We start from the raw sequence: 27,747 nt of genomic DNA, 5'->3' as shown, positions 1-27,747 counted from the left end.
TACCCTTTTTGAGGTGCGGCGACCAGAATTGCACACAGTATTCCAAATGAGACCACACCATCAATTTATACAGGGGCATTATGATACTGGCTGATTTGCTTTCAATTCCCTTTCTAATAATTCCCAGCATGGCGTTGGCCTTTTTTATTGCAATCACACACTGTCTTGACATTTTCAGTGAGTTATCTACCACGACCCCAAGATCTCTTGGTCAGTCTCTGCCAGTTCAACTTGTATTTGTAGCTGGGATTCTTGGCCCCAATGTGCATTTCTTGGCCACATTTAACCTCATCTGCCATGTTGATGCCCACTCACCCAGCCTCAACAGATCCCTTTGGAGTGCCTCACAATCCTCTCTTGTTTTCACCACCCTGAACATTCTTTATACATGGATAACACAAACAATAAAACCTTTTCTCACACTTCGAGAGACAGTTGTCTGTTCCCAGGCCCCTTATCTTCAAGAGCGGAGGAAGGAACCCCGCTGTCCTTCTCTGGCATGCCAGCTTCAAAGGACACCTGCAGATGTTTCCCAGGGGCTATCATTCACCCTTCAGTGGTTATTGCTTGTTTGAAATGCAAAAAGCACTTGGTTAGTAGGCATGGCTGCAAAGGCAATGTGTTAGTAGACTTTTCCAATATGGAGTCAGTTATGCTAACCCTACATAGTCAATTCCAGAAAGTTACATGTTCTGACAGAAAGGATACCCGCTTACCAACTGAAGAAGAGTTCCCTTCTGAGGGCAATTCCCCTTATCCTCAGCATGGTGCCCTGTTCCCTCTTGACCCTCATGCTCCCTGGCAGCAACGGGGCTGCCACGTTCAGAGTGGGGCTCATCTAACACATCCTCGAGAGTCTTCTCTGAGTGCCTAACTAACTGTCTCTGCTTCTCTAGGTCAGTCACCTGGGCCACAAGAATACAAACTTGTTTCCTGAGTACCAGGAGCTCCTTGCATCGAGCACAAATCCCAGACTTCTGTCTTGTGGGCAGATAGTCATACATGTGACACTCAGAGCAAAACACTGGAAAGCCTCCACCCCCCTGCTGGCATTCTACCTTCATGATAGCTTTTTTCAAAAATATACAGTCCCCTTTTAAATCCTGTTTGTTTATGTGGCTCTCCTTCTGGAGGGTCTACTTACCTTATTGGGAACACAAGGAAATTAGGGAACTGGGTTTCTGGTCCTTACACAGCCCCCAGGCTAAGAGCCACAGGCCAAGAGTCCTTTAGCTCTCACGCCTCTGGCAAGGCGCAGCTTAATAATGCAAAGAGGGTGGGGAACACTGCCACTCCTAATCAATTAGCAACAATCACCTTCAGCCCACTCAAACCAAACAAACAGCCGTTCCCCAGCAACCACAAACTCAGAATTTTCAGCAATCACACAGCCACACAAACTCAGAAATTCTCAGCAACTCCCCCAGCTGTTTAGAAAGCCAAACCTCACCCTTATAGCACTTCTTATCTGCTCTCTCTCAGAGCTATCTGAAATGTGCTCAGCCTCTGGCAAAGCGCAGCTTCACCTCTTTACTCTTCAATGCACCTTGTTTGTTTATATTGCACTGAACTTCCCTCTTAAAATAAAACCTTTTTTTTGTTGTTCAATCTGCCTGATCCTCATGCCTATTATTTGGCCTAAGCTACAGGAGGCCTGAAGGGCTTGGGAGGGGACTCTGATCCCTCTCAAGGGAAACACTTAACCTAGAGTGGTGGCAGCAATTGGTAATACCCCCTAAGTCGTGACAAGGTGGATAGGGAAAAAGAAATTCAGGATGAAGGCACTGAAGACAATAATTGCCTTCTTACAAAAAGGGGACTTTCCTGGCTTTCTCAGGCATAGTTGCATGTTCCTATCCGTGAGTTCTCACTTTCAGTATCAGGCCTTTCCCTTCAGACTCAAGATCACCCCAAGGGTCTTCACCAAAGCCCTGGTTGCTCTAGTTGCACATCTGAGGGTACAAGGTATGGCCATTTCCCTGTTCCTAGATGACCAGCTGATCAGAGCCTCACCCCTCCAAGGATGCAAGAAAGCAGTGAGTTGGATAGTGGAGAGCCTCCATTGCCATGGCTTCATAGTCAACCAGGAAAAGAGCAGTCTGGTGTCGTCTCGATGGGTCTGCACCTGGGGATAGTCCTACATGCTGAGCAGACAGGTCCCAAAGGTCAACTCAGCCTCTCAGAGGTCTGAGGAGATTGTCTTCCCCTCCTTCTGTCTGAATCCCAGACACGCCCAGGAAAAGGAATGGCATTGTTTGGACCAGACCAAAGTCCTCTGCAGGATGCACTTGTTTGTGTCTTTCAGGAGGTTACTGCTGGGGCACAGGGTTTCTGCTCCCATCAATAGCAGGTGGGCCAAAGGCTGAATTATACTTTACCACAAAGCCTCAGGTCTTGATGTGCCAGGGGGCCAGCACTCACTCCTTAAGGAGGTGACAGCTGTCAAGCATGAGATTTCAAAATAACCAGTCCTTAGATTTTGAAACAAGGTTTGGTTTATTGATAATCCATGTGGCTCAACCGAGCTAGGTATTGGAACTGATACTTTGTAACATCAGAGTACATGCTTTAAAATGGCACATCAAAGGTTCTATAAACAATTCTACATTCACGTGTGAAATTCACATGCTAAACTCCTTATCTATATTACGGCTAGCACATCCTGGGTCCAGGCCTGACTGGGCCTGGGAACAAGTCCCAGGAAGTCTTATCTTCAAAGAGGACATTCTTGCATTTGTTAGTAAAAGCGAAAGAGGCAAAGGAGGGGGTTTCCTACTTTGATGTGCCTGAGTTCAATTCATGGTTAGTAACAATCTATGATCTAAGAACTACAATAAAGAATGAATATACAATGCTTGACATGCTGCCCCCCCTAAGCTCTTGCTCGGTGTTTGTCTGGGTGCAGCAGGTAAAATCTTTTGAGGAGGAAGGGGGCTCGGAGGTCAGATGCTTTCACCCATTCATCACAACTGGGGGGGAAATACTTCCAACGTACTAAGAAATACAGTACCCCCCTTTTTTCTCTCGCATCCAATATCTCCTGCACCTCATGATGACTCTGACCCTTCATCTAAATAGGTCTGGGTTCCGGCGGGCAAGGGTGCAAACTTGTAGCCCCCAGATCTCGCCAAAGAAGGCTGCAATGGAAAACAGGATGGATTTTACTAAACAGTTTTGTTAATTCCAACTCCACTGTCACTTTATTTTTCACTTTCTTTAATTTGACTGGCCCCAGATATTTGTAAGTGAACTTCCTGGAAGTTTGTGGTAAAGGCAAGTTCTTTGTAGACAGGAACAGTTTCTCCTACTTTAAAGTCCCATTCTGGGATGTGTTTTTTGTTATAATGTGCTTTATAGTCCCATTTGGCCATTTCCAGGTTTTCTTGGATTATGGACCACTCCTTCCCCGGTGTCTCCCACCATTGCTGACAAGAGGTGGGAGGTTTGTCCCCACTGCCGCTGGGTAACAGTGGGAATGGTTTCCCCTCATAACCATTCACAATTTTGAAGGGAGTTGCTTTGGTTGAGCTATGGAGACTGTTGTACCAATATTCTGCAAACGGCAGTAGTTCCACCCAGTTAGTCTGCTGATAGTTCAGGTAGCACCATAAATACTGTTCTAGAAGCGCATTTACGCATTCCGTCTGCCCGTCTGTCTGAGGGTGATAGGCAGAACTTAACCCCTGCTCCATGCCTGTTAGTTTGCGAAACTCCCACCAGAAGTTGGCAACGAACTGCAAGCCGCGGTTGCTAATGACCTTATCGGGGAAGGAGTGGACCTTAACAATGTGTTGGAAAAACAAATATGCAAGCTTCTTTGCTGTAGCCAAAGTTATATTCTTCTTTTAAAACTTAATCATTATCAAAAATTGTCCAATGTCCTTTTATTCTCCACTCTTTTTCTACGTATCTTCTGAACTTCTTCTACTCCATCTTAAAAACTTCCAAATCATAGTCTCTTAATATTCTTGTTAATTTGTCCATTTCACTCCATGTCATAACTTTTATAATCCAATCCCATTTCTCTGGTATTTTTTCTTGCTTCCACAACTGCGCATACAATGTCCTAGCGGCTGAGAGCAAGTACCAGATTAAAGTTCTATCTTTTTTTGGAAATGTTTCCATTTGTAGTCCCAACAGAAAAGTCTCTGCAACTTTGTTAAACTCATATCCCAAGATCTTAGAAATCTCTTGCTGAATCATCTGCCAAAACATTTTAGCTCTTTCACAAGTCCACCACATATGGTAGAAAGAACCTTCATGCTTTTTACATTTCCAACATCTGTCTGGCATCTTATTATTCATCTTTGCCAATTTTTTAGGAGTTATATACCATATATACATCATCTTAAAACAGTTTTCTTTAATACTTTGACATGTTGCGAGTTTCATAGAGTTCTTCCACAGATATTCCCAAGATTCCATCTTTATTTCTTTATTTACATTAATTGCCCATTTTATCATTTGCGATTTCACTACTTCATCTTCTGTAGACCATTGTAAAAGTAATTTGTATACTTTTGAAATTAGTTTATCATTGTCTCCAAGCAGAACTTTTTCCATTTCTGTTTGCTCTTTCCTTATTCCTTCAGTTTTAATGTCTTTCTCTACCAAGCTCTTTATTTGTTGCATTTGAAACCAATCATATTTGTGACTCAATTCTTCAGCAGTTTTCAGTTCTATTTTTCCACTTTGTATTTTTAACAATTGATTATACAACAACCACTTTTCTTTACCTATCTCAGCCGTTATCTTTATTACTTCAGCTGGCACTTTCCATAAAGATCTCTCATCTCCATATTTCTTTTATTTTGTCCATGTATTTAATAAATTGCTTCTTATATAATGGTGAGAGAAAAGACCATCCTCTTTTTTCCATAATACAAATATGCGTGCCAGCCAAATTTATTTCCGTGACCTTCCAGCACTAGAAGTTTTTTGTTTAACAGCGTTATCCATTCTTTCATCCACACTAAGCAAACTGCTTCATGATATAATTTTAAATCTGGTAGTTGAAATCCGCCTCTCTCTTTTGCATCTGACAGAATTTTCATTTTAATCCTTGGCTTCTTCCCAGCCCACCCAAATTCTGAAATTTTCCTGCGCCATTTATCAAATTGTTTAGCATCCTTCACAATAGGAATACTTTGAAACAAATACATTATCCTTGGTAGAATATTCATTTTAATTGCAGTTATTCTGCCCAGCAATGACAAATTAAGCTTATTCCATTTTAGCATATCTTCATCCATTTTATGCCATAACTTCTCATAATTATTTTTAAACAGATCAATATTTTTCATTGTTATCTCCACCCCTATATACTTTACCTTGGAGGTAACTTCACAACCCATTAGTTTCTGTAATTCTTGTTGTCTGTTCATCTGCATATTTTTACACAGAATTTTAGATTTTTCTCTATTTATAGAAAGTCCTGCCAACTCCCCATATTCTTGTATTTTAGTTAACAGCAAAGGTGTAACTTGTATGGGATTTTCATTTATAAACATTATGTCATCAGCAAACGCTCTGTATTTGTAAGTACATCCTTTTATTCATAAACCTTGTATGTCTTTTTCTTCTTGAATCTGCATCAATAAAATTTCAAGAGTCATTATGAACAACAGTGGTGAAAGCGGACAACCTTGTCTAGTACCTTTGCTGATTTTCATTTCTCCTGGAAGATCTGCATTAACACACAACCTTGCCCTTTGTTCGGAGTATATTGCTTTTATCATTCTTATAAAACTTTCTCCCAGCTCCATATTTTCCATTACCGTGAACATAAAGTCCCAGCTTAAATTGTCAAATGCTTTCTCTGCATCTGCAAAGAATAATGCTACTTCTATTTCTGGATGTCTTTCATAATATTCTACAATATTTACAACAGTCCTAATATTGTCTCCTATTTGTCTTTTGGGAAGAAGCTCTGCTTGATCTTCCTTTATAAAATTTATCAAATGTTGTTTAAGCCGTTCTGCCAAGATTCTTGTAAATATTTTATAGTCATTATTTAATAACGAAATTGGTCTGTAATTTTTTACATTCGTGGCATCTCTGTCTTCTTTAGGTATCAATGAAATGACAACTTCTTTCCATGTATTTGGTACTTTCCCTTTTATTCTTATTATATTCATCAACTTTTGCAATTTTGGTATTACCGTAATTCGTCCTTAAAAGTTTTAAAATATTTAACTGTATATCCATCTGGCCCAGGAGCTTTTCCATTTTTTATTACATTGATTGCTGCTTCAATTTCTATCTTTTCAATTGGATCATTCAAAACTTTTCTCATATTTTCAGTTAGGGGTTCTATTTTTAACTTTTGTAGATATTCATCCATCTTCTCTTTATTTTAACACCTTTAAACAGTTTGGCATAGTACTTGAAAAATTCTCTTTTTATTCCCTCTTGAGTAACCACTTCCCTTCCATCTACTGCAATTCTGCTAATAATTCTATTTTCTCTCTTTTTCTTCAATTGCCAAGCCAAATACTTTCCCGGTTTATTTGCTCCCTCAAATGATTTTTTCTGAAGTCTTTTCAAACTCCATTCCACTTTATTCAACAAATGTCTCAATTGAGTTTGTAATATTGTAATTTCCTTTAAAATTTTCTTTTTCCCTGGTCTTTTTCTCAGCTCCCCTTCTTTCTTTTTTATTTCATTTTGAATGTCCAACAACTGTTTTTCTTTTCTTCTCTTGTCTTTATTATTCAAAGTAATCAACAATCCTCTCATTACTGCTTTATAAGAATCCCCGACCGTCTGAAAATCAATATCCTCTTTATCATTCACTTGGAAAAAAGCTTTAGTTTCTTTTTCTAGATATGTCACTGTTCCTTTATTCTGTAGCAAATCTTCATTCAGTCTCCATCTTCTCAATTTCTTGGACAGTTTTGTAATCCACATTATTGGGTTATGATCAGCCCCAATTTTAGGTAAAATCTCTATCTTCTTTGTTATAAGACTTAAGTCTTTAGTTCCCCACAGCATGTCAATTCTAGAAAAACTTTTGTGTCTTGCTTCTTTCCCATCATTTTTTTTCCTCCAAATCTATCCAGTGAGTTCTTAACTGTTCCATTAAAGTCTCCCATTAACAATACTTGATCATAGGTCAGTTTATCAAATTTTTGTGTAATGTCTTTGAAAAAAGCATCCTTTGCACCGTTAGGCGCATACAATCCCAATAACCGGTTTTTTTCCATTTAATATTGTTTCCACTGCTACAAATCTTCCCTCTTTATCTTTAAACACTAATTTTGGCTCCAATTCTTGTTTGGTATATAAAACCACTCCTCTTTTCTTCTGTTCAGCTAATGAAAAAAATTCTACTCCCAATTGTTTGTTCCATAAAAATTTATAATCCTTTTGTTTAATATATACTTCTTGCAAACATATTATATTACAGTTTTGTTTCTTAATCCAATGAAATGTTGCCCTTCTTTTTTGTGATGAATTTAGTCCATTTACATTCCAAGACAATAATTTGTAATCCATCATGGTGCAAATTCTTTATTTTCTTCAAAAAATCTATGCAACTCCTGAGCATTTGTAAGTGTGACACTTTTCCCCTGGAGTTCAAAGCTCAAACCTTCAGGTATAATCCATCTGAACCTCGTGCCATTGTCCCTCAATTTTTCTGTCAGCTTTTTATATGTTCTCCTATCGTTTATCACTTGTCTTGGCAACTCCTTCATGATTCTCACTTTACTGCCTCCCACTATCAGTGCCTTTTCAAAAATTTTATTCATGATCCTTCCCACCATTTCCTTTGTCACATATCTTATAAGAACATCTCTTGGTAGATTATTTTTCTTGGCATAAAGTGAGTTCACTCTGTACATATAATCATACATATTTTTAGTCTCTTCAGGATCTTCATCTAATAATTCTGCAATTATTTTTATTATATATCCTTTCAAATCCCCATCTTCCACTTCAGGCATTCCTCTCAGACGTATCTGAGTTTCCATCAATTTGCAATCATGGATTATCACTTTTTCTTGAATTTTCAACAAGGTGGAATCATATACTTTCATTTTTCCTTCTACTTCCTGCACTTTCTTAGATGTTTCCCCAGTTTCCTTTCTGAGATCTTCCATGTCCTTTTTAATCTCTGCAATAATTTCTTCTTTCGATTCATCCATCTTCCTCACCCCTCTCATCATTCTGGCTTCCATCGCGTCCAATTGTTCCTGCATCTTTTCCAATGAAAGAGCCCTTGTTCGGAGCTGCTTGGCTTCAGACATTTAAAAACACCAAAAATTTTAACTTCACTAATTTTGGATTTAACTGTCAGGTTCAAAAGATTAGGACTTGCTTTTTATAATCAGCTTAGTTTCACCTTCCTCAGAGCTTCCTAGACCAAGATATAAATTTTTAAAACTTTTAAACCCTTCAAAAAACAACAAAATTTTAGATCTCACCAATTTTCATTTTGACTATCAGATTCAAAAGAGTAGGATTTGTCCTTCACGGCAAGCCCAATTTCGCCGTCCTCTGAGCTCCCAAAGTCCAGATATTTATTTTTAAATTTTTTAAATTTTCCAAAATGGCGGCCGCAACTTTTTATTACTACTTGCAATTTCTTTTTCCTTTTAAAAAATTCTGAGGACCACACAAATAATATGACCAATAGTTCTTATCTTCTTACCCTCTTTTCAGTTGATTCCAACAATTTATACTGTCCCGAATTCTTTTTATAACAATGTTTTTAATTTAGCCTCCCAGAAATGGCCGCCGATGTTTCTCAATGGTATATATTCCTAGAGTAGGTTTTTTCCCCACTACTTCCTGTTTTTGTTAACACAAAGTCACAAGGAGATCTCACAATACTTGACGTATTTCCTGTCTTGCTCAGATGTGCTGCAGGTCTGTTCCAGTATGACGATGTTGATTTTACTTCCAAAACTGCAAGTAGACAAAACAATAAATTCCTTCTCACTTTTTGGCAGTTTTTAACACTGTCCTTTATATTTATAAAATCCAAATTTCACCTCTTCCTTCCCTCTTCTTCCAAACTCTCTATATTTTCTTTTCCCACCTTTTAACTTTGTCCCTTTAAGCTATAAATAGCTCCAGAATGAAAAAATAATCTTCTGTACCTTTTCTTCCAATTATCCAAGTTTCCACTGGTCTTTCAAAGCTTTAGATGTTTAGCAATGTCCAAGAAGGTTAGGATCCTGACGAGCTTATGTCAAATAAATGACTCTGGGCTTTGACGACTATGCAACTTCCCCTGAGACTCCTCAAAGCCTCAAAGAAGTCCCCTCCGGGGCTCCCTTTTAGCCAAGGTAAATCTCCTTAAAATTTTCTGTGCATGTCTTGGACTATTCTCTAACTGAGAAAAGTAGGCAGTAGGCATTAATTTGCCTTCCACTACACCGAACAGAAGTTCCAGCCTGCTCCCGTTATGAGAGACAGCTCAGCTCGGCATTTTCCTCCCCCGGAAGTCTCGCGTTGGGGCAGTCTAGATAGGGCGTCGGCGAAGAAGTTTTTCGACCCGGGAACGTGTCTCAGGGTGAAGTCTAACTTCACAAAGAATCCCGCCCACTGAATTTGTTTCTCGGTTAGCTTTCTACGGCCAGTCAGTGCCTCTAAGTTCTTGTGGTCGGTCCAAATTTCAAATGGTACCCTCACTCCCTCTAGCCAGGACCGCCATGTTTTTAATGCAAAAGTTACTGCAAATGCCTCTTTATCCCACACCGACCAGTTGTGCTGCTCCTGTGAGAATTTTTTAGAAATGTAGGCGCATGGTTGCAATCTCCCCTCCGAGTCTTTCTGCATTAATATGGCTCCTACAGCTACATTGGAGGCATCACATTGAACCATGAAGGGCTTAAGCGCATCGGGATGGGTCAACATCGGTTCACTTGTGAACAGCCTTTTAAGTTTCTTGAACGCTTTTTGGCAAACGGCTTTTTCGCCTCAGGCCCCTTCCCTTTAGTCTTAAGCAAGTCCGTTAAAGGTAACATTACTTGGGCGAGCCCCTGAATGAAGTTTCTGCAAAAATTTGCGAACCCGAGGAAAGATTGTAGCTGTCTACATGTCCTCGGTGGTGCCCAATCCAATACCGCCTGTATTTTGGCGGGATCCATGGCAAGTCCCTTTCCGGACACTCTGAATCCCAGATAATCAAGTTCGGTTTGATGGAACTCACACTTGGACTATTTCGCATACAACTTGTGTTCGTACAGGGTGGCGAGCACCTTCCTCACTAATTGTACATGGGAAGCCATGTCTTTTGAGTAAATAATGGTGTCATCTAGGTACACCACCACCACCTTGTACAGGTACTCTCTCAGGACTTCATTGATAAAGTTCATAAACACTCCCGGAGCCCCCTGTAATCCAAAAGGCATCACAAGGTACTCGAACTGCCCCATTGGAGTGTTGAACGCGGTTTTCCATTCGTCCCCCTCTTTGATCCGTACTCTAAAGTATGCGTTCCTCAGATCCAGTTTTGTGAAAATGGACCCCTCAGACACTGTACTCACTAGATCTTTAATCAGGGGAATGGGATAAGCATTGGACATTGAAATCCCATTTATCCCACGAAAATCAGTGCAAAGTCTAAGGCTCCCATCTTTCTTTTTCCGGAAAAGTACCGGTGCGGCGTGTGGGGCGGTGTCTGGTCTGATAAAGCCTCTTTTGAGGTTTTTGTCTATGAACTTCCTTTGTTCTGCCTTCTCAGCCCACCCCATGGAGTATAGCTTGGGTTTGGGCAGCTCCTGTCCGGGGATTAGTTCAATCGCGCAGTCAGTGCTTCAGTGTGGGGGAAGCGCATTCGCCGCCTCCTCGCTGAACACTACACAAGTCTCTGTATTCTCAGGGGATAGATTGAATTTCTTCCACCGACACGCACATTTTTTCGTTTCTGGGGGGAGGATTAGGCTTCCAAGCCCCCAACCAGTGATGGTGTTTGCACCTTTGGATGGTGAAGTCTATTGTTTGGTCCCCCCATTGTATGTCCGGTTGGTGTTTGGCTAACCATCCGACTCCCAATACTATATCCTGTTTTAAACAATTTATTGATAACATATGGTAACAATATCTGTTTGTAATTACTATCCCTAACCCATTTGATATTTTCTAATCCCCCCTCCCTCCATTACTAGACTCCCGCCAAAGTTATATACTTGAGTTCACTTATAAAGTTACCCTTAACCAATCAAAGTTCAATTTCTCCCTTTTCTTATACTCATTAAAAAATTGTCCAATGTCCTTTTAGATGCCACTCTTTTTCTATGTATCCTCTAAATTTCTTCCACTCCCTTTTAAACATTTCCAAATCATAGTCTCTTAAAATTCTTGTTAGTTTATCCATCTCACTCCACGATAAAACTTTCACGATCCAGTCCCATTTCTCTGGTATTTTTTCTTGCTTCCATAACTGCGCATACAGTGTCCTAGCAGCTGAGAGCAAGTACCAGATTAGAGTTCTATCTTCTTTTGGAAATTTTTCCATTTGTAGTCCCAGCAGAAAAGTCTCTGCAACTTTTTAAAAATCATATCCCAAAATTTTAGATATTTCTTGTTGTATTATCTGCCAAAACTTTTTCGCTTTTCCACAAGTCCACCACATATGATAAAAAGAACCTTCATGTTTCTTACATTTCCAACATCTATCCAACATCTTTTTACTCATCTTTGCCAGTTTTTTCAGAGTCATATACCATCTATACATCATCTTGAAACAGTTTTCTTTAATACTTTGACATGTTGATATTCTCATAGAGTTCTTCCAAAGATATTCCCATGTATCCATCTGTATTTCCTTATTGACATTAATTGCCCATTTAATCATTTGAGATTTTACTACTTCTTCTTCTGTAGACCATTTCAACAGTAATTTATATATTTTCAATATTAATTTTTCTTTATCTCCAAACAGAACCTTTTCCAATTCCATTTGCTCGTGTCTAATTCCATCAGATTTAATATCATTCTCCATCAAACTTTTTATTTGTTGCATTTGAAACCAGTCGTACTTGTTATTTAACTCTTCGGCAGATTTTAATTCAACTTTATCACTATGGATCTTTAGCAGTTGATTATATGGCAACCCTCTCTCTTCATCAGATTCAACTGTTATTTTTATTACTTCTGCTGGCACTATCCATAACGGCTTTCTTTCATCACCATATTTCTTATATTTTATCCATGTATTTAGTAAGTTGTTTCTAATATAATGTTGAGAAAAAAGACCATCTTTTTTTCCCTGTAGTACATATAAGCATGCCAGCCGAATTTATTTCCATGAGTTTCTAACAATAAAAGCTTTTTATTTAACAACATCGAACTTTGGCTGATTGTGCTCTGAAGTCGGCTGCATATTCCCGCACAGATTTTGCCCCTTGTTGCATGTCGCGTAAGGCCGTGATGGCCGGGGTCTCCTGGAGGGGGTCTTCGTACTGAGTCAGCAGTGCCTGCAGGAACCTGGCCACGATGTTGAGCTCGGGTCCCCTCATCTCGTATAGACTCACATATCACCGTTTCGCTGCCCCCTTCAGCTTGGAACCGAGGTAGTCCACTCGGCTGAAGTCATCCGGGAACGTGTTCCCCAAATAATGCATGTAACTATTGGCTTGAATGCTGAAGTACTCCACTTCCTCTGGGTCGCCGTCGAAGGTGGTGTCTAGCTTTCGGCCTCTCCCATAGTCTCGAGGGGCTGGGGGTCCCGGCGGCGGTGCCGGGGCCCGTGGTTGCGCAGGTACCACTGGGGGCACTTGAGGTGCCGGTGCTGCGGGTGGTACTTGGGGCGCTGGTGCCGCGGGTGGAGCTCTTCCGAAGTCGCGCAGCAGCTGATCGATCTGCCTCTGCATCTCTCGCACCATGAAGGTGGCGTTCACTTGTATTTCATCCCGTAGTTCTCTCGCCATGGTAGTCATCTCCCCCCTCACGGTCTTTAGGATGTCTGTCTCTTTAGGGGGCTCCCATTTTCCTCTTCTGACTGAGACCCAACGGGACGGTCGTCTTCCAGCCGGGGTCCACCCCGTTTGTCCTCATCCCTCATGGGGCAATTGTCCCCTTTCACTGGGGTTCCCACCATCTTTGCCCCCTCGCACTGGCCTTGACAGGATGATCTCGTGGCGGGCGGACACTTCTTCAGTGCGGTGGAGGTACTGAGGGGTGATGAACAACTGTTGCACGTGCAGAGGGAACCCGCGCCCCCTGACTCTCCGAGTCCCAACGATGCGCTAGATAATCCATGTGGCTCAGCCGCGCTAGGTATTGGAGCTGATACTTTGTAACATCAGAGTACATGCTTTAAAATAGCACATCAAAGGTTCTATAAACAGTTCTACATTCACGTGTGAAGTTCACATGCTAAATTCCTTATCTATATTACGACTAGCACATCCTGGGTCCAGGCCTGGCTGGGCCTGGGAACAAGTCCCAGGAAGTCTTATCTTCAAAGAGGACATTCTTGCATTTGTTAGTAAAAGCGAAAGAGGCAAAGGAGGGGGTTTCCTCCTTTGATGTGCCTGAGTTCAATTCATAGTTAGTAACAATTCTATGATCTAACAACTACAATAAATAATGAATATACAATGTTTGACAACAGCCTACAAGTCCTTCCTGTTCTTGGAGGTAATCTGTAAAGTTATCTGGAAGTCTGTACTAAGCAATATAGGGCTGAGAGATGAGCCTTCGGTCAGAGGGTATTGCAGCAAGCTGTCCCGTCTAGGGCTTGTCCTTCCAGCTGAGGGTCATACTGCTTTTGTAGGTCCAATAGGTCAAGGCTGACCCACCCCAGGACTGCTGAAGGATGGAAGATTTGTTTCACTTGCCATTAATTCTTCCTTCTTGGTGGTCCAGGGGTGGGTCAGTCTGTGGATGGTCCCTGTGACGGAGAGGTTAACCTGGAAGAGGCTGGCTGGAATCAGACCAGCCTCTGATTGATCGGTTTATAGCATGTGGGGATGGGCCTGGTGGAACATGAAGGAATAGTTCTGGTGGTCACCCTTAAGGGGGGAATTCAAGAGACTCCCAGGCCTCACTCTTGATGGCAGGTGCTGGGGGGAGGCTAGGGGATCCTTTCTCCTTGATGGGGAGTGGGGATTTTCCTCTCGCTGCTTTAGGACCATGAGGGAGAAGCCCCTCCCCCTGCAGGAAGTGCACAAAGGCTTTGGTGACCCTGCCAGTCCAGAGGGAGGAGCTTATCCCACCCCCAGGCCACCAAGAAGGAGGAGTTCTTGGTAAGTGAAACAAATCTGGCTGTGAACATGGATGTGATCAGTTCCACCCAAGATCAATAACCTGACAAACACCAGCAAGAGACCCACAGGATTTGACTTGCCACATAAAGTATGGAAGGAATAAAATGTAGTGTCTTTTTAGAAAATGATCGTTATATTTTTGTAAAAATATATTTTGCTGATTTTACTCATGTCTTTTGAGTAGCAGATCTTTTAAAAAAATACGTCTTAAATAATGAATACATTTTAGCAGTATGTTTTTTAATTACAGCTTAGTTCAGTGGCTCAAACACAGCAGAAAAGAATATTGTGAACTATGTAAACACAGATTTGCTTTTACACCAAGTAAGTATATCATATGAATTTGTGTTGTGGTTTGCTTTTATGATTGTCTGAATTAATTAATTATCGCACGGCAGTGTGTCGTATAGCCAGGAGATCCTGAGATTTCCTGGCAGCCAGAAATTCTAGCTCTTTTAGTGTTATGCACCACTAGGTGGCGAGCTAGACTTGTTCTTAGGGCAGAAGTCATGTTTGGGTGGTTGGGCATTGCTTGCCTGCCTTTGTGTAATGACCCTGGTATTCCTTGGAGGGTCCCCATCCAAATACTAGCCAAAGCCGACCCTGCTTAGGGGCCAAGACCGGGCTAACCTGGCCTGTCTATCTCAGAACATTGTCTGAATGCACAGAAGGTATTGATTTGGGTTTGTAGCTTTCTTGGCATTGTGTTTCCTCCAGGGGCAGTCTTAGTGATTTGGGGCCTTGGGTAATGGAGTTCCCGAAATATTCACATCCAACCTGCCAATTTTAACCTACCTCAAAGGGTTGCAGTGAGGATAAAATGGAGAAAGGCAATGCATGCCTTGTGGTCTGCCAAGCTCAGTCCAGCTCGCCAGCCAGGTCCCTGGCCACTCTTGCCATTTGGTTGCCTTGGGCAGACTGACCAAAAAACGGAGGCTTCATGGGCTCCTGAAGCCCTCAGGTGGGTGACCACAAGAGCTGCCTGCCTGCTACAGCCCTTATTGTCTGGAAGAGCCATTTGGAATTGCAGAGTTGAGGTGGGAATGAAAAACAAGGGCACTGTGCGTTGTCCTTCCCCCATGCCTGCCTTGTTTTTCCCAGCAGGAAATACCATGGGAACAGTGCAGAATCGTAGAAGAATCGTAGAATCATAGAGTTGGAAGGGACCTCCAGGGTCATCTAGTCCAATCCCCTGCACAATGCAGGAAACCCACAGATACCTACTCCATATAGTATAGTAGGTAAAGTGTCTGTCTAGAATCTTGGAAAACTTGGGCCTCTCTCTCAGATATAAATTCTCCAGCTTATGTGTATTAATGTTCCATTTATAATCTTTCAGGTTGTGTGATAGTTTCCACCTCTTCTTAGTTTATTCTCCAGATATGCCTTCCCGGCTTCCAATCCAAGATATATTTGCTGGACTGGTTACAAGTATTGGCACAGCAATACGATACTGGTTTCACTATACGCTTGTGGCCTTTGCGTGGTTGGGGGTTGTACCCCTTACAGCATGTAAGTACTGCGTTCCATTTTGATCTGGTTTATAATGCAAGGGGACAGTAAGGAGCATGTTTTCCTGTCCCTGATGATAGCCATTATCAGCATGGTAAGATCACTTGCTGCGGAAGAAGCAGCTTGGCTAGTCTAGGATGTTATTTTATTTATTTATTTCTATTTCTATCCTGCCTTCCCTGCTGAAGCAGGCTCAGGGTGGTGAATGGATTAAAAGCATCATTGCTACTGGCCTTACCTGGACTTGTAAAGCTAACGCCAGGGGTGGTCATGTAGGCCCTTGAGTTATGCTTGCTTTTCTTTTGGCTTAGTGGTAATTCAGTTGCAGATAGTGGCTGTATTGCCTGTTAGACGCGGGCAACAGTGTTCGGGGTCTTTTTTTTGCCGGGGGGGGGGGGCTGTGCCTTAAAAATGGCAAGGGTGGATTTCTCGAACATGTGTCTAGAATCTCATTGACTGCAATAAAACATTGGATAGTAAAAAGTAAGCGATGGTTAAGTGGCTTCAGTGTACTGCCACTTCTCACAGGTTCTGCAAGGATTGTATAAGCATATACTGCCCAAATAGTTTGCCTCTATTTCTGTTTTGGTTGCTCAAGAATTGTCTGGGTCAGTTTTGTGGTCTTTTATTGAGTGCTGGTAAAAATGGTTTCAGTAATATGATTATGAAACAGATAAGGTATTTAAATGTGATTCTTTATATGATTAAGATTTAAATATGATTATTTATTGGAACCAAAACTTAATGACTCTTCAGATGTCCAGAACAACCAAAGCCTTGGCTCACTCTGCTGAAGTGTTCAATTTGCCCTTGTTTCATCCTCTGTGGCCCAGGGGTAGAGCATTTGCTGGCTGTGCAAAGGGTACCAGCTTCTTTTGGCTTCTTGATTGTGTGGTTGTAGGTGGCGCCCCAGAGGGAAAGGTCTTGCTGTTTCCAGGTGAAAAGAGCAGAGAGGAGGTGACATAAAGGTCCTCTGCTTGAGACTCTGGAGAGCTGCTGCCATTCTGACTAGGGAGGACTGCCCTTGTGAAATCAATGATTTGATGCAGCACAAGGCAGCTTTCTGTGTGGGATACAACTAAAGGCTGCCTGTTGCTGAAATATTTAGTTAATTTGTAGGGATGCTCACATGTGGGCACTTAGATATTGTCTCCACAAACTGGGATTCTATACGAGAAAGAATCCAGGTTTGTGGTGCAGGAGCCACCTCTGATATTTCTGGGTCTCTGCACTTGTATGTCCTAACAAGCTGGAGTTAGGCTGAAGATGTCTGAAACCAGGAAGTTTTCAGTCATGCCCCACATATGAGAGGAGGAAGGAAGGAACACAACCCAGCATAACAACTCAGCTTCATTCCCAACCTGAACAAACTTAATCTTAAAAAGGCAGTCCAACACTCAAAATTTAACTCCTCCTGCCACCCAAATCTGGGGCATAAAAATGTCTTCACCTGAGTGCAAACTGTTTAGTAGCTGGGGAGTGTTAGGCAGATGAAGGGCAACTGCTGAACATCCTCTGGCTTAGAAGGGCAGAGGCACAGACCAGGCTTTTCAGTGTTCAGCTTAACTAGCAGGGAAGTCAGTATAGAAATAGGTCGTCCTTCCTCATCTGGAAGGCTTTGGCACTGAAAACCTCGTGTACTAAAAGTGCAGCTGGGAGCAGAGGATTGGCACAGACTGAAATGTTATCCAGGTGTGGGGTCCTGCTGCCGGAACAAACAGTCTCTCCCCCACTCCTTGCTCTTCTGAATCCCTCCGCTCCCTCCCCACATGCATGTGAACTTCATTGACCATGCTGAAGACACTGCTGAACACTCTTTTTCAGAACCTGGGTTTTTATCAGCAGAAGTTTTGAGGTTTCCTTTCCTTGCTCTTTAGGCCGTATCTACAAGTGCTTGTTTACTGGCTCTGTGAGCTCACTACTGACACTGCCGTTAGATATGCTGTCCACGTAAGTATTGGCTTTCTCTCAGAATATTTCTCTGCTGTGCTTCTGAAATCTAATTGGTTGCTGCTGCACTTTCTCATAAACTTGGTAAACAAAACTAGTTGATGTCCTTCACTGAGGAACAAGAAAAGTGGTGACTGCATATACACACGAACATGACAACTTTTTGTCTAAGCAACTGTGTTTGTGCATCTGCTTGTGCCATGGACTTATTTCAGCAGACCTTACTTAAAATGATATCTGCTTTTTGATATGTATGTAGAACAGTATCTAAATTTTTTCTTTTTGAAATTAAAAAAATATATTTTTGAAAAATCTGAGCAAAGCACATAGGACTTCAGCTCTGGTTGCCTTCGAGGTGGCCGTCAGTCCCTTGCGGAGGTTGCCTCTGCTCTTGGCCAGGAACCCCTTGGTCCACTTGATGATAAAAGCACCTCATTCCTTTGGCGTTGATCACATCTGTGTATTGATGTAATTCTAATTGCATTTCAGTTTGGTGTAGTGGTTAAGTGAGCGGACTCTTATCTGGGAGAACCGGGTTTGATTCCCCACTCCTCCACTTGCACCTGCTAGCATGGCCTTGGGTCAGCCATAGCCCTGGCAGAGGTTGTCCTTGAAAGGGCAGCTGCTGTGAGAGCCCTCTCCAGCCCCACCCACCTCACAGGGTGTCTGTTGTGGGGGAGGAAGGTAAAGGAGATTGTGAGCCGCTCTGAGACTCTTCGGAGTGGAGGGCGGGATATAAATCCAATATCTTCTTCTTCTTCTTGCAACCTCCTAATTCAGGGATCCCAGCCTGTGGGCACCTTTGGAATTCTGACAGAGTGGTGGGGGCCACAAGTGGCAGAGAGAGACAGACAGAGACAGAGAGAGAGAGAGAGAGAGAGAGATTCAGTTGTGGAAAAAATTAAAAATTTAGAAAGACAACATAAGCAGACAGGATCTGATTTATATTAAATAGCGATATTGGCAGAAAAGGCAAAAGTCTCTTAAATTATTGTCCTGGAAAGTCAGTGAGAAAAAACATTCTAGAAGGATTAAACATATTAGGGATAAGTTGGGTCATATACTTTTCTCCTCGGAACAAAAGGTGGATGCCATTTTTCAGAATTTTATTCTACGTTATATGCTACTATGAATCTGGATCCTAAAGAGATAAGGCAATTCCTTCAAGACCAAGGAAAAGGAAAGGTCCCCTGTGCAAGCACCAGTCGTTTCCGACTCAGGGGTGACTGCTTTCACAACGTTTTCACGGCAGACTTTTTATGGGGTGGTTTGCCATTACCTTCCCCAATCTTTTACACTTTCCCCCCAGCAAGCTGGGTACTCATTTTATGGACCTCGGAAGGATGGAAGGCTGAGTCAACCATGGGCCGGCTACCTGAATCCAGCTTTTGCTGGAATTGAACTCAGGTCGTAAGCAGAGAGTTCAGACCACAGTACTGCAGTACTGCTGCTTTACCACTCTGCACCACAGGGCCGCTCTCAAGACCAAGACTTGGTCCCTAAATTAAAACCCTCGGATAGAGATTTATTGGACGGTTTAATTTTAGAACAAGAGATTGATGATGCAATTAGAGCTCTTAAAAATCACTGCCCTGGTTTAGACGGCTATCCCGTTGAATTTTATAAAAGATTTAGATCTATTTTAGTTAAACCTTTAACTCAAGTGTGTAATAATATCTTTATGAAAGGCTTATTGCCTCCCTCCTGGGAATCGGCGGTGATTGTCCCGATTCCTAAAGAAACAAAAAATGTTTCTACTCCAAGTAATTATAGATCTATTGCCCTTCTTAACTGTGATTATAAGATTTTTACCACTGTGTTAGCTAAAAGATTGAAACAGATTGTCAGTAATTTAATACAATCTGTTTGTATTAAACAAACAGATTGGTTTTATCCCTGGGAGGGATATTTCAGAGAATATTAGAAGAACTTTGGACATCTTGGATTATTGTACAGTAACCAAACAGGAAGCAGTCTTAATCTCAATCCATATGGTTAAAGCTTTTAATTCTGTGAAGAAGGATTTTTTTATGGCTGTCTTTGAGAATATGGGTTGTGGTGGGAACTTTTTTAATGGTCTCTGTGCTTTGTATAACAATCCTGCTCAAATCGAAGTTAATGATTATTACTCTCAGTCTTGTTAACTTGAAAGAGGTGCACGCCAAGGGTGTCCCCTCTCACCACTAATTTTTGCTTTCTCTATGGAATCCCTGGCAGAAAGTATCAGAAGAAATCAAGATATTGAGGGTGTCTCAATAGGCTCTAAAAACCATAAAATAGTGCTCTTTGCTGCTGATTTACTTCTTCCCCAATAAAGTTGGTACAGGCTATCAATCAGATTTTACAACAATTTAGTCTTTTGTCTGGGTTAAAAATCAACCTCGAAAAAACAATTCCGCATCCGATTAATCTGTCAGTTGATACTGAAGCTAGGCTAAGAAATGTAGTTCCCCGTTCATGGGTGGATAAGAAGTGGTCATATTTAGGAATAAATATCCCAACAGAAATTAAGGCTTTAATGAAATTCAACTATGATGAGTTGCAAGGAAGTTCAAGCATTATTAGTTAAATGGAACAAAATCAACCTTTCTTGGCATGAAAGAATCATGAGTATCAAATGTGTTATTCTTCCTAAATTTTTACATTTTTTCCAGGCTGTTCCAATAGAAATTTCAGAAAAAACTTTGAATAACTGTCAACAAATCTTAAATAATTTTATTTGGAATAAGGCTAGGCCTATGATTAAATTTTCAACAATGTGTAGACCCATCAAGAAGGGGGCGGGTTTCAGTACCTAATCTGAGAATTTACTATTATGCAGCTAATCTTGCCCAAACAGTTAAAATGATTAGGACAAATCCAGTAGAAGCTTGGATTAGTATTGAACAAGAGTATGTTTTCCCCTTTTCTTTGAGAGGAACTTTTTGGTCTAAACGTCAGAGGAGATCATATTCTATACCAGCAGATCCCTTCCTGGAAAATTCATTAAGAATATGGGATAAACTAAGGAAGTGGACTGTGGCTGGTACTTCTCTAGTAGGTAGTTTTTTCAATCAAGATTGGTTCCCACAATTCTTTAAGACTAATTCCAGTTATCCGTGGGGGATTAAGGGGTTGGATAGAATTGAGGAGTGGATTCAAGGGTACAATATGATGCTATTTAATATCTATATGCGCCCCCTTGCCTAGATTGTCAGGAGGTACGGACTGGGTTGCCATCAATATGCGGATGACACCCAGCTCTACCTATTGATGGGTGGCCAGTCTGACTGTACCTTGGAAAATCTAGACCTGGCGTTACAAGCCATGGCCTCTTGGCTCAGACTGAGTCGGCTGAAATTGAATCCGACGAAGACGGAGATTCTCTACCTGGGTCGGGGCGGTCCAGGGAGAGAGATCCAGCTGCCGGCCCTTGACGGGGTACCATTGATACCGGTCCCTAAGGTCAAGAGCTTAAGCGTGCTTCTTGAGTCCTCCCTTACAATGGAGGCTCAGGTGGCAGCCACTGTTAGATCTGCCTTCTTTCATCTTCGGCAAGCGCGGCAGCTGGCCCCTTACCTGGAGCGCAACGACTTAGCGACGGTAATCCATGCCACGGTCACCTCAAGAATAGATCACTGTAATGCTCTCTACATGGGGCTACCCTCAATGCTAACCGGGAGACTACAACTAGTGCAGAACGCTGCGGCACGGCTGCTAATGGGGCTGCCGCAACGGGAGCACATTCAGCCAATGCTGAGAGAGCTGCACTGGTTGCCTGTTGTATTCCGAGTTCGCTTCAAGGTGTTGGTATTAACCTTTAAAGCCCTCTATGGTCAGGGACCTGCCTATCTACGGGACCGCCTTTCCCCATATATCCCCCAGAGAGCACTGCGATCAGGGACAAAAAATCTGTTGTCCGCCCCTGGCCCAAGAGAAGCCAGGCTATCTGTAACGAGATCCAGGGCTTTTTCGGTGGCAGCGCCAGAACTTTGGAACACCCTCCCAGAAGCTATAAGGGCCCTGCAGGATTTGTCTGCGTTCCGCAGGGCCTGTAAGACCGAACTGTTTAAACAAGCTTTTGTGGTCTAACTGAAAAAGGGCTGCCACCGGACATTGGTGGGTCTGATCATAGTTAAGAAGTCAATACCACCTATACTGGACTGAAATAGCGCTATAAAATGGTTTTAAAGTTGATATGTAAATTATGGTTTTATATGTTTTATTGGATTAATTGTTTTTATAATGTTGTAAGCCGCCCTGAGTCCGCTTGCGGAGAGGGCGGGATATAAATAAAAAGTAATAAATAAATAAAAATAAAACAATATTATTACTAAGGAACAAGTAGAAGAGAAATTAGGAGCCAATATTAATTCAGAATATGGTATATTCTCTTCAGAAGAAAGAAACCATTAGATCTGAATTGACGCCATTTGAGGTTTTGCTTAAAGATGAGGGCATTAGTAAAAAAGCTTTGCTTTCTAAAATATATAATTATTTAATTGATTCTCTTCATTCATATCCATCCTTTTATATTAAACGTTGGAACTTAATGCTACCTCAAAGGCTAGAGGAAAACGATTGGGAAAAAATCTGAAACTCCCCTTCCATTAAGACTAAAAGCATTGGTATTCATCTCCAATGTTTAAAAATATATTCACTTTGGTATTTAAACCCTGTCATAATGAGTAAAATCTCTAGGGTCTCAAGTCCAGATTGTTGGAGGAATTGTAAAACTATAAAGGCTTTCCATATCATATGTGGTGGGAATGTCTCACAGTATCAACCTTTTGGAATAAAGTGGTAGAGCAAATAAAACTTATATTCAATCTAACCATTCCAGTGGATTTTAAACTTCTTTTGATATCTGGCCTGATAAATTGGTGAGTAAAGATCAGAAATCTTTAATCTCAACAATGTTGGCGATATAGCTCGTATGACGATTGCTAAAAATTGGAAACCCACACATACTCCCATAATTGAAATGTGGTATGATAAGTTATGGGACCAATACGTAATGGGTAAGACAATGGATAACCCTTTCTTTGAAGACTAGATTATGATTTGCTTTGGACCCTGGTTTTGGAATTTTTTGGGAATATTTCTTTTTTGCCTAATAGAATAAATGGTAGACTTCCTCTTAATTCCTAATACCTAGCATATTACGTATTGTGTTTGTAAATCATTTGCTATATGCATTCAGTGATCTCAGTTGTACTCTTGTATGTTGGATTTGTATTTCTGTTTTTTGGTTTCCCTGTGTTCCCTATGTTCCCCTTGTGTTGGCTTGGATTTAATATAATAATAATTAAAATTAAAATTAAAAAAAAAAAGGAAATGTGTGAACAATTGGGAGGGGCTGTGGCTCAGTGGAGGAGTCTCTGCTTGGTCTGCAGAATCTCCCAGGTTCATTCCCAGAAGCATTTCCTGTTAAAAGGGAACCAAGCAGTGGGTGGTGGGAAAGACCTTTCTCTGCCTGAGACCCTGGAGAGCCCCTGCCAGTCCCAGTAGACAGGACTGACTTTGATGGGCCTGGGGGGATCTGATTCAGTCAAAGCCAGGTTCAGTTATTTTTTAATAGAATTGGCAAGAAGCTTAGGAGACGGCATATCAGAGCACTTGAATTGTAAATAGCTGAAAGCTTTGGCACTGTTTCTGGATAACTTACGTCTCTGTTCACCATCTTGCGCTCCTTGCAGGCCTTACTTAAATGAGGGAGGCTGTGGAATGCATGGGGCTGCAGGAGAAGGAGACACTTGCAGTGACACTTGTAAATGATGTGTTGGCTCTCTCTTCAACAGAGAGAATTTACTGGCAGACTGTTTGCAAGGTTGTTTTGTGGTGACATGCACCCTCTGTGCATTTATCAGCCTGGTATGGTTACGTGAACAAATTGTCCATGGAGGAGCACCACAGTGGCTGGAACAAAATCAACAACAAGCCATTAATGGCATCGGGCAACAGAATGAGGTAATGTGTCATTCACCTAATCAGTCCCGACTTTCAGTATGAGTTTTGCTTTGAATGTTACCTGTTACTCTCTCTCCCCCCACCCTCCAAGATTTGGAACTGTTTGTGAAATCAGTTAGATTAAGGTGCAAAACTTTGTTCTGGCAATAGCCTTATGGATGCAACTTGGATTTGACCCAGAAGTTTGCTATGAATAGCAGTTCTACATTTGTGTGTTATTCTGTACCATTATCAATTTAATAGCACAATCCCAAGTGGAGCTGCATCCTTTTAAGTGCATTGCCTTTAGGGGATTTGGAAGGGTGTCCATCTCTTTAGGACTGCACCTTTAGTATCTTCTGCAGGTCTATGCAGAATTTCTCCATTCAACATCTGTTGATTTCAGTAGCTTAGTCTAGAGTAACTGCAGAGGATTACAATTTTAGGATTTCATGGACTCTGTGGGATTGTGTCAAGCATATGTATTTTAACTTAACTGACTGGTTTTTATATGCTTAATTTTAATTGTTAAATTCAAAGTTTTATTATTTATGTTAACGTGTAAGTTGTTGTTAGCCGCCCTGAGCCGCCTAGGCGGGGAGGGCGGGATAGAAATAAAAGTTATTATTATTATTATTAAGCACAGGTAGTTCAAGAATAGACTCCTTTGTTTTTAATCAAAGTTAGTTCTTTATTGAAACTCCATATTGCGGATAAGACGTCTTTGAGAAGACTAAAGAAAATACGGTTACAGCCAGCTATATAGATACAAACAGACATGTTTGGAATTCTGAGTTCAAAGGGCAAAGCAGTAATTTTCCTCTACCTAGCCATAGCCTTCTAACGCCAACCCGTGACCAAGTTAAGATCCACAGAGGCCTGGGATATTTAGGGGGAGCGTTGGTACTAAAACAAATCAAGACAATTCTATTAGGTAAACAACCTCTGCCAAATGGCTACAGGGATGTGAGAAAAGGGGGGTTGTAAATTAATGATACTCAGAGCCATTTTTCTCTCTGAAATCAGAGTGCTTGACATACTGCCCCCCTTAGGCCCTCCCCCGGGTTTTTTTGGGAAACTTAGCGTAGAATTGCTTGATCAGGGCTGGGACCTCTACATTGTAGTGAGAAACCCATTCATCATGCGATTTCAGGAAATGTTTCCAGCGGATTAGAAAATGCAACACCCCCTGTTTCAGTTTAGAGTTGAGGATTTCCTCCACCTTGTGATGGTTCTGGTTCACTACTGAGATCGGATCCAGGGCTGGTTGTCGAGGGTGCCAACGCGTTGACCCAGGGTCCTTCTTGAGTAAACTGCAATGGAAAATAGGGTGAACCTTACTAAACATTTTAGGTAACTCCAGCTCTATAGTCACTTGATTTATAATCTGTTTGATCCAGAAGGGACCAATTGTCAGACGATGTGACCGCAGAATCAACCAGACCTTGAGTTGTTGCAAAGTTAGGCTTTATTCTGTAATCCATAGGTATCTGAGCACAAGGAAATTGAGACTGATACACTTTGGCATTATGGAGATAGCTATATGGGAATACATCAAAGGGAATCCTACAAAGCCACAATTCCAAAACATTATTGAGCTGAGATGCAAAGATTCACACGGTCTTGTTTTCTTATCTATTGTTACTGCTATTCTTCCGGGGACAGTCCAGAGCCGTCCCTGGAGGCACCTTATCTTCAAAGGGTGGAATTTCTGCCTTTGTTAGTATCAAGGGAAATGAAGGTTCACAGTATGCATTGGTAAAATCTGCATTTTCTACTTTGGTATGCGAGGCGCTTTCTCATGGTTAGTAACAGAGTTCAAAGATGGCTACAGTGCAGTTAAGCATTTCATTCAGTAATGTTACAAGACATTTTATTCAGCAAGGTTACATTGGCTGACATACTGCCCCCCCTAAGCTCGTGCTCAGGGTTTGTCTGGGGGCAGTAGGTCAAATCTTTTCAAAAGGAGGGGGGCCCGTAGGTCTGATGACTTGACCCATTCATCACAACTAGGGGGAAAGTGTTTCCATCGTACTAAATAATATAAGACCCCCCTCTGCAGCTTGGCGTCCAGCACCTCCAGCACCTCATGATGACTCTGACCCCGCACTTGAATAGGTTGGGGCTCTGGAGGGCGGGGGTGCCATGACGTAACTCCAGGATCTTTCCGAAGAAGACTGCAATGGAAAACAGGGTGGCTTTTACTAAACAGTTTAGGCAACTCCAGTTCTACTGTCACCTTGTTTATTACTCGCTTTATTTTAAATGGGCCCAGATATTTGTATGCCAACTTCCTACAAGCTTGGGGCAGAGGCAAGTTCTTTGTAGAAAGGAACACCGTCTCTCCCACTTTGAACTCCCACTTGGGGGAGTGCTTTTTGTCGAAGTGGGCTTTATAGTCTCTTTTGGCTGCCTCTAGGTTTTCTTGTATGACTGACCAGCCCTTCCTGATTCCCTCCCACCATTGCTGACAAGAGGTGGGAGGGGAAGCCACTTGCTTGCTGGGGAGCGAGGGAAAGGGCTTTGCTTCATAGCCATTGACAATTTGAAACGGAGAGCTTTTGGTTGAACTATGCAAGCTGTTGTTGTACCCATATTCAGCGAAGGGGAGCAACTCAACCCAATTTGTTTGCTGGTAATTTACATAGCACCTTAAATATTGCTCCAGAAGGGCGTTCACGCGTTCCGTCTGTCCGTCCGTCAGGGGGTGGGAGGCGGAACTCAACCCCTGCTCCATACCCACCAGTTTGCAAAACTCCCGCCAGAAGTTGGCAACAAACTGTGGCCCGCGGTCACTAACGACCTTGTCCGGGAATGAGTGTAAAACTTATATAAAAACTTATATATAAAACTTATATGCCAGTTTCTTTGAAGTTTGGGTGATTGGTAAGTTTTTTGTTGACAGGAACACAGTATCTCCCACTTTGAAGTCCCAGGCAGGAGAGTGTGACTTGTCATAAAGTTTTTTGTAAGTCTCTTTAGCGGCTTCTAGGTTTTCCTGTATGCTTCCCCAAATTTCCCAACCATTGTTCAAATGAAGAGGGGCTGTTCAGTACCTTCCCTTCCGGTAAGGCAGGGAAGGATTTCCCCTCATACCCATTTACCACCAAAAAAGAAGTGGTTTGGTGGAGCTGTGCACACTGTTATTATATCCATACTCCGCGAAGGGGAGCAGTTCTACCCAATTTGATTGCTGGTGGTTAATGAAGCATCTCAAGTATTGTTCTAGCACCGCGTTGTCCGTCAGTCTGAGGGTGGTAGGCGGAACTTAATCCTTGTTCGATGCCTGCTAGTTTGCAAAACTCCCACCAGAAGTTGGCAATGAACTGAACGCCCCTGTTGCTAATTACCTTCTCTGGGAACGAGTCTAATCGGACCACGTGTTGAAAGAAAGTGCGCTAGCTGTGAGAAAGTGTCCACTACTACAAGAATTATGGTCTTCCCTTGCGAGGGGAGTAATTCCACTATAAAGTCTAGTGATACCATCGACCAGGGCCTTGCGGGAGACTCTAAAGGTTGGAGCAGTCCTGGTGGTTTTCCCCTCCTCCTTTTTGCCATTAGGCAGACCGGACAGGAGGCCACGTACTCTGAAATGTCCTGTTTCATGAAGGGCCACCAGAACTGTCCATTAATTAAGTGCAAAGTTTTCACGTAGCCAAAGTGCCCTGCTGTTTTGCTGTCGTGGCAAGCCTGTAGTACTTCTTGGCGCATGCTCTCTGGGACACAGAATCATAGAGTTGGAAGGGACCTCTAGGGTCATCTAGTTCAACCCCCTGCACAGTGCAGAAAACTCACAAACACCTCCCCCAAAATTCACATACAACTTATTGTCTTTATACCATAGCCCCCCTTCACCTTGTTCAACTCCTGGGGTTTTTTCCTCCCCTTCTCTGTCCACTTCCAATTTAAGTTTGATTCCCATTGGTTCGCAGTCTCTTTCCGGAGCTTTTGCGATCGGGTGATGACTGCCTCCCCTCAGTGGGAGGGGGAAATTAGAAAGTCAACGACGGCTTCCTTTTGACTGTTATGCTGAGGTAGGCGGGATAGTGCATCTGCCAAAAAGTTTTTCATTCCTGGAATGTGTTTTAGTGTGAAGTCAAATTTGGAAAAGAAGCCAGCCCACCGGATCTGCTTT

General features: G+C 42.1%; 2 protein-coding genes across 3 annotated transcripts in view; both read left to right on the top strand.

Moving 5' to 3' along the window:
- The window catches only part of NFX1 (nuclear transcription factor, X-box binding 1), a 441,461-nt gene that overhangs the window by 327,215 nt on the left and 86,499 nt on the right, over nucleotides 1-27,747 (top strand). The gene's annotated exons all lie outside the window — the stretch shown is intronic.
- The window catches only part of MARCHF6 (membrane associated ring-CH-type finger 6), a 158,088-nt gene that overhangs the window by 49,699 nt on the left and 80,642 nt on the right, over nucleotides 1-27,747 (top strand). For both annotated transcript variants that reach the window (XM_060254056.1, XM_060254055.1), the window contains exons 3-6: nucleotides 14,473-14,546; nucleotides 15,591-15,734; nucleotides 17,612-17,684; nucleotides 23,465-23,633. In XM_060254056.1, the coding sequence (XP_060110039.1) occupies nucleotides 14,473-14,546; nucleotides 15,591-15,734; nucleotides 17,612-17,684; nucleotides 23,465-23,633 (460 nt within the window). The remainder of the gene's footprint in view (nucleotides 1-14,472; nucleotides 14,547-15,590; nucleotides 15,735-17,611; nucleotides 17,685-23,464; nucleotides 23,634-27,747) is intronic.

This window comes from Heteronotia binoei, chromosome 14 (genome assembly GCF_032191835.1).
Source record: "Heteronotia binoei isolate CCM8104 ecotype False Entrance Well chromosome 14, APGP_CSIRO_Hbin_v1, whole genome shotgun sequence".
Classification (NCBI taxonomy): domain Eukaryota; kingdom Metazoa; phylum Chordata; class Lepidosauria; order Squamata; family Gekkonidae; genus Heteronotia; species Heteronotia binoei.
This window is presented reverse-complemented; position numbering and strand designations above follow the sequence as displayed.